Consider the following 15,928-nt stretch of genomic DNA (forward strand, 5'->3'; position numbering starts at 1 on the left):
CATTCATACCTATGGTCAATTTAGAGTCACCAATTAACCTAACCTGCATGTCTTTGGACTGTGGGGGAAACCGGAGCACCCGGAGGAAACCCACGCGGACACGGGGAGAACATGCAAACTCCACACAGAAAGGCCCTCGTTGGCCTCTGGGCTCGAACCCAGGACCTTCTTGCTGTGAGGCGACAGCGCTAACCACTACACCACCATGTCGCCGCTAGCTGCCTAATTAAAGCTTATTGTAAGTTAGAAAGATAACTGCAGTCGCTATCCAATTTGTCAAAGACAGCACACATCAATTCGTAGATTCTAATTTGGACAGTCTTTATCTTTGTAGCTGACTAATGCTGGCCAAAAACACTGCATACTTTCCTGATTGGCTCAGACTTTTTTAATTGATCAGAAATTATTTGATTCATATTCGGATCATTTATGGGCGGAAAAAAAAAATCATGTTCCCCGTCCTCAACACCATTCCACTAAAAGGCTGTAGGTGCTTTTAAATAATCTTCTTAATATTATACTTTTGATTATACATACATGTAGCAGTTCAGTACTGGTGGGTGGAGCACAGAGGACGGCAGGACAGAGATCAGGTTCAAAATAGCGTTTATTGCTACACTTTTCAGTTTAACAATTATAACTCGAACAGACACACACACGACTGGCGTGTGTGTGACAGCTCTCCCTCTTTAAATAGGGCGCGGTCACTGGGAAGACACACACAAACACAGGTTAATTGCAGTCAGGTGTAGTGATTCTGCCACTTACCTTCCCTGACTCCGCCCTCCTGTCACAGACAGGTGCTTGGCCACGCCCCCACTGCCACATACCCCCACCGCCCGACTCAGGCCGGGCAGCCGTCCGGCCTGCAGCCGACTCCCCACCCCCCTTGACGGGAGAGGAAGTCCGCCACGACCATCTGCGCCCCCGGCCTGGGGACCACCTTAAAATTGAAGGGTTGGAGTGCCAGATACCAACGGGTGATCCGCGTGTTGGCATCTTTCATCCGGTGGAGCCACTGGAGGGGCGCGTGGTCCGAACAGAGGGCGAAAGGGTGCCCCAGCAGGTAGTAACGGAGGGCGAGGACCGCCCACTTGATCGCCAGACACTCTTTTTCTATGGTGCTGTAGTGCCCCTCACACACCGACAGCTTCCTACTGATGTACAGGACGGGGCAGTCCTCCCCCTCCACCTCCTGGGACAAAACCGCCCCCAGCCCTCTGTCAGACACATCGGTCTGCAACACAAAGGGGAGAGAAAAGTCAGGGGAGTGTAAAAGTGGCTCCCCACACAGTGCAGCCTTTACCTCAGAAAAAGCCCTCTGGCATTGCTCCGTCCACTGGACCAAATCTGGTGCCCCCTTTTTAGTGAGATCAGTCAGCGGGCTGGTGACGTCCGAATAATTAGGTATAAACCTACGGTAATAGCCAGCCAGCCCCAGGAACTGTCTCACCCCCTTTTTGGTCTTGGGCCTCGGGCTGGCCGCAATTGCTGCCGTCTTATTAATTTGGGGACGCACCTGCCTGTTGCCCAAGTGGAAGCCCAGATACCGTATTTCCACCCGCCCATGCGCACACTTCTTTGGGTTGGCTGTGAGCCCCGCTCACCTAAGCGACCTAAGGACGGCCCTCAGATGTTCGAGGTGCCTCGGCCAGTCATTACTATAGATGATGATAACATCTATATAAGCAGCCGCATAAGTGGCGTGGGGGCGGAGGACCCTGTCCATCAGCCACTGAAATGTAGCGGGCGCCCCAAACAGCCCAAATGGAAGGGTGACGAATTGGTGTAAACCAAATGGTGTGGAAAAGGCCGTTTTTTTCTCGGGATAGTGGAGTCAAGGCGATCTGCCAATATCCCTTCGTCAAATCCAGCGTCGAATAAAAGCGAGCAGTGCTGAGTCGATCGAGCAACTCATCAATACGAGGCATTGGGTACGCGTCGAATTTAGACACCGCATTGACTTTTCTATAGTCCACACAGAACCGGACCGACCCGTCGGCCTTGGGTACCAAGACCACCGGGCTGCTCCAGTCACTGTGGGACTCCTCGACGATGCCCATTTCGAGCATGGTCTGAAGTTCTTCCCGAACCACCTTTTTTTTGTGTTCGGGTAGCCTGTAAGGGTGGCTACGCACTACCACCCCCGGGGGCATCTCTATGTGGTGCTCTATGAGATTAGTGCGACCGGGCAGGGGTGAGAACACATCCGAAAACTCGGTCTGCAACTGGGCGACCTCCGTGAGTTGGGTCGGGGAGAGGTGGTCTCCACAGGGGACCGGAGAGGTACGTGATGCCAATGCCCCGTTTTGAACCTCTGGCCCCAGCTCTGCCTTCTCCGGAACCACCGACACCAACGCCACGGGGACCTCCTCATTCCAGAGTTTAAGCAGATTGAGGTGGTAAATTTGTAGCGCCCCACCCCTGTCCGTTTGCCTCACCTCGTAGTCGACGTCCCCAACTCGCCGTGTGACCTCAAAGGGTCCTTGCCACTTGGCGATCAATTTGGAGCTCGATGTGGGCAACAGTACGAGTACCTTATCTCCCGGTGTGAACTCCCTAAGGCGCGTACCCTTGTTGTACAGGCAGGTTTGCGTTCTTGGGCCTGCCGCAAATTCTCCTGGGTTAGGTGGGTGAGCGTGTGGAGTTTTGCGTGCAGGTCCATAACGTATTGATTTTCGTTCTTACTTTGTGAAGGTCCCTCCTCCCAATTTTCCCACAGCACGTCTAGAATGCCGCGCGGCTTATGCCCATATAATAATTCGAACGGGGAGAACCCCGTGGAGCCTTGGGGGACCTCTCGCACTGAAAACAACAAGGGCTCGAGCCACTTATCCCAATTATGTGCATCCTCACTTACGATTTTTTTAATGATATTCTTGAGGGTGCGATTGAGTCGTTCCACTAAACCGTCCGTTTGTGGGTGATACACGCTGGTGCAGATCGGCTTAATCCCCAATAACCCATACAGTTCGCGCAGTGTCCGTGACATAAATGTGGTGCCTTGATCAGTCAGAATCTCTTTCGGGATTCCAACTCGGGAAATAACGTGGAAGAGTGCCTCTGCAATACTGCGTGCTGAGATATTGCGCAGAGGCACTGCTTCCGGGTATCGCGATGCATAGTCCACTAGAACTAATATCAAGCAGTACCCTCGTGTTGACCGATCTAATGGCCCGACAAGATCCATCCCAACTCTTTCAAATGGGGTCTCGATTAAAGGTAGAGGGCGCAAAGGCGCTTTTGGAATGGCTGCTGGATTTACTAATTGGCATTCGCGGCACACCGTACACCACCTACGAACGTCGCCGTGAATCCCCGGCCAATAGAATCGGGCCATTATTCGGGCTAGTGTCTTGTCCTGCCTTAGGTGTCCAGCCATGGGATTAAAGTGAGCCGCCTGGAATACCAATTCCTGGCGGCTCTTTGGAATTAAAAGCTGTGTGATTTGCTCTTTTGTCTGAGTGTCCTGCGTCACTCGGTATAATCTATCCATCATAACAGAGAAATAGGGGAAGGACAGGGTGGCGTTCGGTGGGAGCGTTTGACCATCGATTACTCTCACTTGGTCAAACACATGTCGCAGAGTCTCGTCTCGCGATTTTTCTAACGGGAAATCCGCGAGGGATTCCCCGAGTGAGAGAGGAGGAGCCTGGGGTTCCTCACTCTGACGCGGAGATGACGTAGACGGCTCTGTGACAGCTGCTCCCGCTAAAGCGACACCGGGACCTCCCCCTGCTAAATGGCAGGACCCACTCTCTACTAAGCGTGTCATCAAATCCCGAAATCCCGGCCAATCAGTCCCCAAAATTAAAGAGTGGGTAAGGCGAGGATTAACCGCCGCCTTCACTATAAATTTTTCCCCTTGGAAAAAAATGTGGACTGACACCAAAGGGTAGCTGTGAACATCCCCATGCGCACACAACACCTTCACCCCCTGTGCTCCCCCCAGTGCCTCATTTTGCACCAGGTTTTGGTGAATTGAGGTCTGATTACAACCAGAATCCACCAACGCCTGATATGTATCCCCTTGAATACTCACCGGTATGCGATATGCTCCGGCCCGATCGAGGGCGGCTTCTGGCGCGTCGGGGATCCGAACCACCGCTCCCACCTCCATTGCCATGCACTGCTGTTGGAGGTGGCCCGGTTCCCCGCAGCGCCAGCAAACCGGCCCGGGCTTCCTCTCTGCACCGGTGTTCTGGGGCTCACTCACCTGAGGGGGGGGGGGAGACAGACACAGAAGGGAGAAACGGGAGGGCACCGCGGGTGCAGCGGGCCGGCTGGGGTGGTGCCGGCCCCCGCCTCTGCGGTGGGGGAATGGTGCGAGGACAGGACACAGGAGGAGAGAGAGAGAGAGAGAAGAGGAGGGAAGAGAAGAGGCTGTCTGCTGTCCTGCCGCTGGAACAGCTGCCAAATGGTCCTCCGCCAGCTCGATGGCCTGATCCAGCGACGCCAGGCAGTGGCACTGGACCCACTCCGCGGTTCCTGCTGGCAAGCGTGCGACGAACTGCTCCAGCACCACCTGATTGACGATCTCCTTGGCATCGCGGTTGTTGGCCCTCAGCCACCGCCAGCAGGCGTCCCGGAGTTGCTGGCCAAACGCGAACGGCCGGCCAACTGCGCCCCACGCGCTGGAGGACGGCCCGGCGGAGGTCCGCATAGGCCAGCCAGCGGTCGGCGGGGAGCTGTAGCGCGGCCAGCTGCGCCTCTCCCGTTAGCAGAGGGAGGAGGCGCGCCGCGTGCTGCTCCATCGGCCACCCCGAGGCCTCTGCAACTTGCTCCAAGAGCATGATAAAAGCCTTGGGGTCGTCCTGCGGACCCATCTTGGTTACGGTGAGGGGGACAGGCCCGCGGTGGGAGCGCTGGTGGACCCCGACACGAGGAGGTGCCGGAACGCCTCCCGATCTTCTTGCTGGGCTAGCACCAGGGGCTCAAAGCGCCGTTCTTGTTCCTTGCGGAGGGTGACTAGCACCTGGTGCTGGCTTTGCTGGGCTGTGGCGAGGGCGTGGACCAGGTCGGCGAACGGGGAGGACTCCATGGGGCTGATCGGCTGCTGTACTCCACAATATCCCGGGTTTCAGCACCACTGTAGAGGTTCAGTACTGGTGGGTGGAGCACAGCGGATGGCAGGACAGAGATCAGGTTCAAAATAGCGTTTATTGCTACACTTTTCAGTTTAACAATTATAACTCGAACAGACACACACACGACTGGCGTCTTGTTCAGGGATGAGGTCTCCTCTGCTCTCAGCTCTCCCTCTTTAAATAGGGCGCGGTCACTGGGAAGACACACACAAACACAGGTTAATTGCAGTCAGATGTAGTGATTCTGCCACTTACCTTCCCTGACTCCGCCCTCCTGTCACAGACCGGTGCTTGGCCACACCCCCGCTGCCACAATACATTTTAATGACATGGCTTTTTTTCATCCACATTTTTTGATTGCACTTAATTCCACCTGAGGGTTATTGCTCTCACTTTTGCAAGTTAACTCTTACTTTTAGCACTATTACATTTTGTCTTTGCCATGTGTGAGCTTTATCATTCAATAAGCATGTGAGCATTGTCTTGATTTGTAAATAGCACTGACACTAATATTTTTGGTCTTTTGCAGATGCGTACAATGTCTCGAATGGTGAAACTTTTCCTTCAAGCATTTCGAATGCAGCTGCTGATAGTTAAGCAACAGCACCTGAAATACACCCATATTATAAGAGTTTCGTTCACCAAAGCATTATACTGTATATCTACATACAAAAGAAGAAAGGCATTTCATTGTTTAGGCTGTTGTCATTAACAGAGATGAATGATGTTAAATCAAAGAAAATGAAAAATTAACTAATAAAAATAAAGATAAAAAAAAACAAAAGGACACTTTTAAAAGAATCTAGCTCAAACCCCATGATAGGTGATTTCAGAATGATGTATAAGGAAATAATTTAGAACTTCTTAAATAAGCTTATAATATAAGCTGGATTTGGCCGAAAATTATTATTTTTGCTCCTTTGATCAGTTTGAATTTTAACTGACATCAGGAGGCGCACTGCTGAAATATAGCCATATATATTTTAAGGAATTATCCATTTTATACAATGCTTATTGGGCAGCATTTTAACTGAAAAGGAAGCATTACAAGCATCATCAAGTCTTCATAGATCATCATTTTTAGCACATTAAAAACATGACCACAATACTGTTGACTGATTAACAGCTATCTGCCTATCCATCCATCCATCCATCCATTATCTGTAGCTGCTTATCCTGTCCTACAGGGTCACAGGCAAGCTGGAGCCTATCCCAGCTGACTATGGGCGAGAGGTGGGGTACACCCTGGACAAGTCGTTATACTGTATAATTATATATTGTATAATTATACAGTATAATGACTGTATAATTATACTGTATAATTATACTGTATAATTCCTCATACCTAAAGTCAGTAAGCCTGTTTGATATATCTACAATTGCTCAGTTGTCAATTCCTGTCATTCTTAGCTTTTTTTTAACCAAACATCATCACAAAGTACCACACACACATTTTAATGGAGAAAGTACTGCTTTCACTGTTTTACATTTCTATTTAACAGATTGTTTAATCAGTATGCAAATGACATCTAGTCATGTTGAAGGTTTTTGTGGTAAATAAATAGGTTGAGGAAGTGAATGCAGAGAATAGGCCATAATGAAACTCGAATGGTATGAAATGTTTTGATGTAAACAAAATACTTAATATGGTTTGCAAATTATTTGCCAAATATAATTCTTTTAAAAAAATCACAGTAAAAGCATGGCTTATGAGTTAAACTTCTGACATGGGATTACTCCTTAATTTATGTGCTTTGTGGTTAGACAAATTTTGAATGACCATAAATGTTTTGAAACCTTGTATAAGTTTGGTTTCCTGATGGGTACTTTGATTTTCTATTTTCCCAAATCTACTCATAACAGGAATAAAGTTCATTAAAACCATTAACATTCTTAACAAAAGGTTTTCAAATACTGTCCTTATTTATCTTCACTGTTTGATATTTCACCTCCACCACCATCTAAATTAAAAGGAATGTCTTAAATATTACATTTACATATACAAAAACAAGCAAATGGTCCATGGATCACCAAAGGATTAAAAAATGCCTGTAAAAAAAAGAACACGCTGTATAGACAATTCATAAAAAAAAGAACTTTGGAGGCAGAAATTAAATATAAAAAATACAAGAATAAATTAACCAGCATTATGAGGACATGTAAGAAGGAATATTATAATAAATTATTAGATAGTAATAAAAATAATATGAAGGGGCTATGGAATGTACTGAATAGTATTATTAGGAATAGAGCTAAAAACAAAAACACAAGCTACCCTGATCATTATATTGAGAATGACAGATCAATAAATAATATGGAGGAAGTGGTAAATGGTTTTAATAGATTCTTTGTAAATGTGGGATCAGATTTGGCAGAAAAGATTCAAGATACAGACACACCTGGAGGGGCGGAGGCTGCTCGATGGGAGAGAAATCCTAAATCTATATTCCTTGGTGCAGTTGGCATAAAAGAGGTCATAGACATTGTAAGGAGAAGTGAAAGTAAAACCTCCACTGACTGGAATGATATTGATACGAGTTTAATAAAAAAAGTTATTGAAGAAATTGCAGAACCATTTACTCACATATATAATATGTCTTTTCAATCTGGTAAATTTCCAAACAACATGAAAATAGCTAAAGTTATACCTTTATATAAATGTGGAGATAGACACCATTACACAAATTACAGGCCAGTTTCTTTACTCTCTCAGTTCTCCAAGATCCTCGAAAAACTGTTCACAGCAAAACTAGACAATTTCATTGAAAAATATAAACTTTTAGCTGACAGTCAATACGGATTCCGGAAAGACAGATCAACAACCCTGGCATTAATGGAACTTATCGAGAAAATCACAAATGGTATAGACAATAAAAAACATGTTATGGGAATTTTCATAGATCTAAAGAAAGCATTTGATACAATAAATCACGACATTCTATTCAAAAAATTAGAGAGGTATGGTATCAGAGGGGTTGGTTTGGACTGGGTGAGGAGCTACTTAAGTAACAGGCAACAATTTGTAAAAATTGGAGATCACACATCTGAGTATTTGCCCATAACATGTGGAGTACCGCAAGGGTCTGTCTTAGGTCCTAAACTGTTTATATTGTACATTAATGATTTATGTAATGTATCAAGTATAATGAAATGCATATTATTTGCTGATGATACAAACATCTTTTGCGCCGGGGACAATGCACAGCAGCTTATGGAAACAATCACAACCGAAATGAATAAATTAAAAAGGTGGTTTAACGTAAACAAATTGTCATTGAATTTGAGTAAAACAAAGATTATGTTATTTGGAAAATATAAGTCGAACCCTCAAGTTGAATTGAAAATTGACAACATAACCATAGAAAGAGTGTATGAAATAAAATTTCTGGGTGTGATTGTTGATCATAAAGTCTGCTGGAAACCGCATATTAATCATGTTAAAGCAAAAATAGCAAAGATTACTGCAATTTTGGGGAAATCAAGACACATTCTGGACTATAAATCACTACATACTCTGTATAATGCACTCATATTTCCATATTTGAGCTACTGTGTGGAGATATGGGGTAATACCTACAAATCTAACCTGCAGCCATTATGCACATTACAAAAAAGAGCAATAAGAATTGTCAATAATATGGGATATCTTGAGCATACAAACGCATTATTCGTAAAAGCACACACTCTGAAATTCACTGATCTGGTTAAACACAAGACTGCACAAATTATGTATAAAGCAAGACATAACCTTCTTCCGGGTGAGGTACAAAATACGTTTATGGAAAGGCAGGGTGGGTATAACCTGAGAGGGGAAATGAATTTTAAGAGAGTAAATGTTAGAACAACTATGAAAAGTATGTGCATAACAGTCTGTGGGGTGAAATTGTGGAATGGTCTGGATAATGAGCTCAAAAATAGCACCAACATAAAACTGTTTAAAAAATTATAAAAAAACATGTTAATAAAAATATATGAGAATGAGGACAGGCAGACTATATAGGTGATGATGAAATTGAGAGTAAGTCTGTGACTGGTCTTCTTGTATTTAGTGTATAGTTATAGGTATGTGTATATGTATGTACTGTATATATGTATTGTATGTGTGTATATATGCATAGCATAAGTATCTGTATATATGATTTGATTTGGTCGATATTATACCATGTCGGTATGTTTTGATATGTTGGTATGTTTTCTTTTTTGTTTATTGCTTTTGTTTTCTTTTGTATATATAGTTTATTATGGTGGAAAGTGACATTTGATTAGCGGTGGTATAGAGGGTTAGGATTGGATAAGTTATTACTTCTTCCTAATCCTTTCTGAACATTATGTTATTGCCTTGTGGCTACGCTATTCTGTTTGTTTATGATGATGTTCTGATTATTGTATTTTTTATTTAAATTTTTATTTTTATATCTTTCTTCTTTATTGTTCAGAATAAAGTAATCAATCAATCAAAAAATATGTAAAACAACATCTAGTTAAGCCAGAAGTATTTTGGAAAGAAGTGCTGGGGACTGAAGGAAAAATAGAACTTTAGTCACAATCACCAAAGGTATGCTTGGAGGAAAAAAATGGAGCAGAAAAGATCAACCATGGGGGTGAATCTATGATGATTTGCTTGTGCGGCACCTAGTGGCACAGGAAATACTGCATGTGTAGATGGAGGAATAGCTGTTGAACTCCAACATCTTGTTCAGCCTCCAGAAGTCATTACAGAGTTGGAGGTTTCCATCAGGCTTGGGTATGACAACAGTGGGATTAGACCAAGGACTGGTGGATTCCTCAATGATGCCTTCCTGAAGCATCCTGGCTACTTTTGCCTCTATAGCTTGGTGGTGGGTCTCTGGGACTTGGTAGAGTTGCTGTTGGATGACTCTTCCTGCAAGGGTTTTGATGTCATGATGTAGGAGGTGAGTCCACCCAGGCTCTGCAGAGAGCACTTCTTTAAACTGATCCTTCAGTTCCCTCAGCTCTTGTAGCTGGGTAGATGTTAAATCCTCGCCTGGCGGGACCTGTGGGGGAGACAGAGAAGGCTGAGAGTGTGGGTACCAGTCCAATCCAGTGTTTCAACAGATTAATATGATAAAGTTGGCTGAGGGCTTGCTTACTTGGCTGTTGCAGGTGGTAGTTCACAGGACCTACTCGCTCCTGGACCATGTAGGAGCCTTGCCAATGAGCAAGGAACTTGCAACTGGCACTGGGGAGGAGCAAGAGCACATGGTTGTGAGGTGGGAACTCTCATGGCTGGGCCAGCCAGTTGTAGACACTTTGCTGTTCCCTCTGGGCTGCCTGCATGTGCTCCTGTATGATGGAGGCCACCCTGTCAATCCACTCTTGCATCTCCTGGGTGTAATCAATGAGGGAGCTGAATGGGGATGGCTGCTCCTCCCAGGCTTCCCTGACAGTGTCCAGTAGGCCCCTGGGTCACTGGCTGAAAAGGAGCTTGAAGAGCGTGAACCCTGTGGAGACCTGGGGAGTCTGATGCATGGCAAAGAGGAGGTAAGGGAGGAGTAGGCCCCAGTTCTGGCCATCTTCATCTACTACCATTTTCACCATCTATTTGAGGGTCTGGTTGAATCTTTCCATGATGCCATTGGTTTGAGGGTGGTAGACTGAAGTTTTGAGATCTTTGAACTACAGTAGGCAACACAGGTCTGTCATGAGTCTGGAGATGAAGGGGGTCCCTTGGTTTGTGAGGAGGTTCTTGGGGATCCTGGATCGGCTGAATAGGAGCATCAGCTCTCAGGTAATATTTTTCTAGGCAGCCCTGCGGAGAGGGACAGCCTCTGGGTATCATGTTGTGGGTGCAATTTGTAATTAACTGATCAATCTCATTAAATCAGTCTCATTAAATCAGTAAATCAGTCTCATTAAATCAGTAAATCAGTCTCATTAATAATAACATTAATTTTGGTGCTTAATAATAAATTACCAAACAGCTAAATTATGGTATATTCCAAATTATTATGATCACTTCTAATGCAGCAATGTATCACTTACCAAGCTACATAAAGCTACAGCCAATAGCACACTGAAGGCAATTTGGAATTCTTTGAGATTGGGTGACTTCCAGGATATATCAGCAAAACAGACAAATAAACACACAGTTTCACAATAAATTGAATTTATTATAACAAAGATAAAAATGAATAATAGCAGCTGAAATCTTCGGCAAACAGTGTGTGTGTACATGGGAGAGTGTGTGTGTGTGTGTGTGTGTGTGTGTGTGTGTGTGTGTGTGTGTGTGTGTGTGTGTGTGAGGCCTGTGGCCTAAAACAAAAGAATTAGCTCTGGGTCGCTAGGTAAGGTGTGTTTGAGTGTGTGTGTCCATGTGGTGAGGACAAAAGAATTAGCTCTGGGTTGCTAGCTAAGGCGCATTTGTGTGTGTGTCAGAGTGTGTGTGTGTGTGTGTGTGTGTGTGTGTGTGTGTGTGTGTGTGTGAGGCCTGTGGCCTACAACAAAAGAATTAGCTCTGGGTTGCTAGCTAAGGTGTGTTTGTGAGGCCTGTGGCCACGTGGTGAGGACAAAAGAATTAGCCGTGGTCGCTAACTCCACTAGCTTATAACATTACTAAATCCACTGAATCTTGATGAGGTCAAAATATGTGTAATAATGAAATTAAAGGTGTTAGGAAGGAGCAGAGAGCATGCAAACGCCTATCTATTAAACAAACAACTGAGAGAACATAGAACAATGTAGAACACAAAACCAGTGTGCACAATTAAACAATTCCTGAGTTTAAATTCATACTACTTCATAAAGCTAATTCCTAAGACTAGTTTCTGCCCAAAAATGCCAGCCTTACTTCAGTATCTTGCTTCCAGTGCAAGATTACAGAGGTGTTCCGAGACTTTTGGAGTCCACAGGAGCACATGGGGCTTTCTGTGAAAGCAGAGGATTTCTTGGTCCGAATGCTTCGTAGTTCGTGGAGAAAAGTCTCTGATCAAACAATGTGCACAGCGCTTTTAGTCAGAAGGAATCCGGTCGCTTCTAACTTTAAATTAACTGCTTTGGGCGGCAGTTTTGTAACGTTACTGATGATAGACAAACAAACCGGCTGTAGCTCAACTGAGAGAGAGAGAGAGCACGATTTAAGTAGTTCTACCGTGGCCAATGGTAAACAAAAACCGTGCTGAATCGTTTTTCTCGGGAGAAAGACGTCTTTATCTTGGGTGCTCGAAGGAGCGGATCTCTTTTGTGTCTCGACGGTTTGAATCCATGACGAAAGAGAGAGAGCCTCTTTATGTCAGTGTGACCCGAGTCACATCCGCGCCAAAAGAGATAGAACGGAAGTTTGCTCAGTTACTTATGGCTTCATGGAGGATGTGACGTAGGTGATCCCGCCCAGGCGTGACGTAGGTCACCGCGGAAGTTATTGATGGGAGTTGTAGTCCTAAAAGACGAGACAGGCGGTACCTACATTCCCCCTTTTGGTCTCAGGGGTATGATGGAGTCGTAGCACTGAGAGCACAGTACCGTACAGTCCACGTGTCCATAGTCCTTGAGGTAGCCTTGCCCTGTACAGTCCATGGTGTCCTGTGAAAACTGTGTAAACTCATGAGTTCCAGTAAGACAGTTGGAGGCAGAGGCATTTGGGCATATAATCAGGCTATAGGCATTTTGGGCATATAATCACTCTATCTAACTAGGTCAGAATCACATCCATACAGAAACATTAAACCCTACATATATACTTCATTTCCTATGCATAAAAACAAGAAAAGAGAAGAAATGAAGGAAAGAAAATATTAGTGTTTGGGTTGGTAAATGTGACTGGAAATGTTGGTGTACGCTTATGGTGAGTGAGGCGTACGAGCTAGGTGGACAGGATGGGCCTAACTGTCGTCCCCCCCTTTTGGAGTGAGGACTGTTCAAAAGGCTTGATTTGATTGTTATGGAAATCGATATGAGGGCGTTTGATTAGGCCTGGATGTCCTAACGCGATACGCGACGGGGGACAGTTTTCCCACAATCAAAAGGTCTCGACCAGGGTGGTAGGAACTTTTTGAGACTTCTACCGGCTTGGTAAAGTTGAAATATAGGACTTTCTCGCCTATTTGATATTCGTGATGGGAGGCTTTTCGGTCGTAGTAGGCCTTTTGCCCTTTTACGCTCGCTTCTATTTATCTGTTGAGGGATCTAACCTCTGTAACAGTCTTTTAATCTCAGCCAACTGGGCTCTCAAAGAGTCCAGCTCTGAGCGGAACTTACCAGGTTGGTCTGAGTCACTGTGTCGGTCACCTCTACCCCTACGTTTAGAGCTACGGTCAGAGCACTCCTGCCATCTCTGGCCAGAGCGAGGATGACGGTCTTGCTGCCAACCGCCTTGTTCCCTACGACCCTTTCCATATGATGGGCGGTTGCCATGGTCACTGTGACCTTGCCATCGGTCTCTCCTGGCCTTACCTTGCTGATTCTTCCACTCACCCTGGTGATGGCTCGGCAAGAGGCGGTTCGGACCGGGATTTCTCCGGGGGGGGTCCCCCTTTTGGAGCTTCACCTCCTTCTAAGGCTAGCGGGGGCTTGTCCTCACCCTGGAGGCTAAGGACTCTGGGTTCATCATTGTTTCTGTCTGTGGTTTTGACAATGGTCTCCCAGGTCATTTGGGCTAGTTGCCTAGTTTCTCTCATCGAGTAGAAACCTTGTCGACACGCCAGTGTGACTTGAGTCCGCACGCTTGGGTAGAGGTTATGTAAGAAGAGGGATTTGAAGCCTCTATCTTCTTCCAAGCCTGGTGCACTACTACCCTGGAAATAGGCAGTACGTAGCCGTCTATAATATTCAGGAGGCGCCTCAGACCATTTCTGTTTAATTTGTAATGCACACAATGTCACGGAGATTTCATCCGTGTATGGCGCATATTCTTCCCTCATGTAATTGTGAAGTTTTGAATAACTATCACGAATGTTTGGGGGTAGCGTCTCTAAAAAGGCACAAACGCTGCTACTGGAGGTCTTCCAGATCAGTCTAAGTTTCTTTCGCATTGTGGCTTTCGGCAGGTCTATCAGGCATCAGTCAATTTCTCGCAAATAATCATTCACATTTGTTCTTTTATTCTCAGAATCGAATCGCTCAACATTGTTGGCAAGTAGGTCAATTTGCCGTAAGTGAAGAGTTTGGTGCACATCCTTGTGCAGCCTTCTTGGTTCTCCTGAGTACTCACTATCTAAGCTACTCTGGTATTGCTCCCGTTTCGCACTAGATTCATAGCCTCATTCATCCGAAGATAGATCAGGGATACTGTAGCACACTGACCTGGGTGTGCTATGGTCCTGGGCTCGGGATGAGCACAGTATGGCTCCACCCTGGCTAAACGACGAAGTCATATAGCGAGTTGATGGAGTTTGCCGGGGTGTCTGGTCCTCGACCAGGTAATCTACGGTGTCCGGTTCAGATGCCTCTTCCCGCTCTGAGCTTCGGCGCATTGTTGGGGGTCTTTCACGCCCCTCGCGTTCTTCTTGGGGGGTCTGCTCCTCAACAGTCCTCTTGGCAGCCTTTTCGGCTTTCTATAGCCTTTCGGCGCAATCATCAAGGGAGGTTTTCAAGACCTCACGCTCCCTATATAAATTATTGTTATCGGCTGCCAGCTCGGCGTTGCTGGTGGTCAGCCTTTCAACCTCTCAGCGGAGGCGTCTGATTTCTGAATCAGTATTTTGGAAGTACGACAGGAATAGCTTACCTAGTGCTTCTTGGACACCAATGGTTGTTCTTTTTGGATCTCTCATATGTTTATTTGAGTTATCTATGTTATTCTGGCATTCACCCTTACTCGTGTTCCTAATGGTTGCCTTTTCAGAGGCAGAGCAGTGAATGAAGTCTGCGATGACCTCAAGGAGAGACATGTCTTGAGCGTTGTTTTCAACTTCTGAGACACGAGGGGATGCCATTTTACTTAGGTTGGATATTATGTAATTAATTAATCAATGAGTTAATTTATTAATTAATTGTTATTAATTAATATTAACTACGTAATAGTTTGTTTGGAAATGCTATCTCTTATCCTAAGTTATGAAAAGGTTATTAGTATTTTGTGATATGGTTATCACGCTACTGTTAACCGTTTAACACACCTGGGAATATACCTTAGCAGTTGCTTAATCAAACTGATAATTTATCTGTTGTTGCAACAATATTCAAGAAGTCAACAAACCAATCTCCTCACATGGGGCACCAATTAATGTAGGTGCAATTTGTAATTAAGTGATCAATCTCATTAAATCAGTCTCATTAAATCAGTAAATCAGTCTCATTAAATCAGTAAATCAGTCTCATTAAATCAGTAAATCAGTCTCATTAATAATACCATTAATTTTGGTGCTTAATAATAAATTACCAAACAGCTAAATTATGGTATATTCCAAATTATTACGATCACTTCTAATGCAGCAATGTATCACTTACCAAGCTACATAAAGCTACAGCCAATAGCACACTGAAGGCAATTTGGAATTCTTTGAGATTGGGTGACTTCCAGGATATATCAGCAAAACAGACAAATAAACACACAGTTTCACAATAAATTGAATTTACTATAAGAAAGATAAAAATGAATAATAGCAGCTGAAATCTTCGGCAAACAGTGGGGTATGTGTGTACATGGGAGTGTGTGTGTGTGTGTGTGTGTGTGTGTGTGTGTGTGTGTGTGTTTGTGTGTGTGTGTGTGTGTGTGTGTGTGTGTGAGGCCTGTGGCCTACAACAAAAGAATTAGCTCTGGGTTGCTAGCTAAGGTGTGTTTGTGAGGCCTGTGGCCACGTGGTGAGGACAAAAGAATTAGCCGTGGTCGCTAACTCCACTAGCTTATAACATTACTAAATCCACTGAAATCTTGATGAGGTCAA

The 15,928-nt window shown here is 45.1% G+C and overlaps 2 protein-coding genes across 4 annotated transcripts in view; one reads left to right on the plus strand and one right to left on the minus strand.

Annotated features, from left to right (window-relative positions):
• The window catches only part of LOC132873155 (adhesion G protein-coupled receptor F5-like), a 42,986-nt gene extending 35,997 nt beyond the window's left edge, over positions 1-6,989 (plus strand). For all 3 annotated transcript variants that reach the window (XM_060908452.1, XM_060908454.1, XM_060908453.1), the window contains one exon: positions 5,617-6,989. In XM_060908452.1, coding sequence (XP_060764435.1) covers positions 5,617-5,684 — 68 coding nt within the window. In that variant the 3' untranslated portion in view covers positions 5,685-6,989. The remainder of the gene's footprint in view (positions 1-5,616) is intronic.
• A 2,705-nt stretch (positions 6,990-9,694) lies between these two features.
• LOC132873242 (adhesion G-protein coupled receptor F1-like) overlaps positions 9,695-15,928 on the minus strand; it is a 39,873-nt gene continuing 33,639 nt past the window's right edge. Inside the window, exon 3 of the mRNA XM_060908599.1 lies at positions 9,695-10,102. Coding sequence (XP_060764582.1) covers positions 9,695-10,102 — 408 coding nt within the window. The remainder of the gene's footprint in view (positions 10,103-15,928) is intronic.

The sequence above is a fragment of the Neoarius graeffei genome, chromosome 25, assembly GCF_027579695.1.
Source record: "Neoarius graeffei isolate fNeoGra1 chromosome 25, fNeoGra1.pri, whole genome shotgun sequence".
Classification (NCBI taxonomy): Eukaryota; Metazoa; Chordata; class Actinopteri; order Siluriformes; family Ariidae; genus Neoarius; species Neoarius graeffei.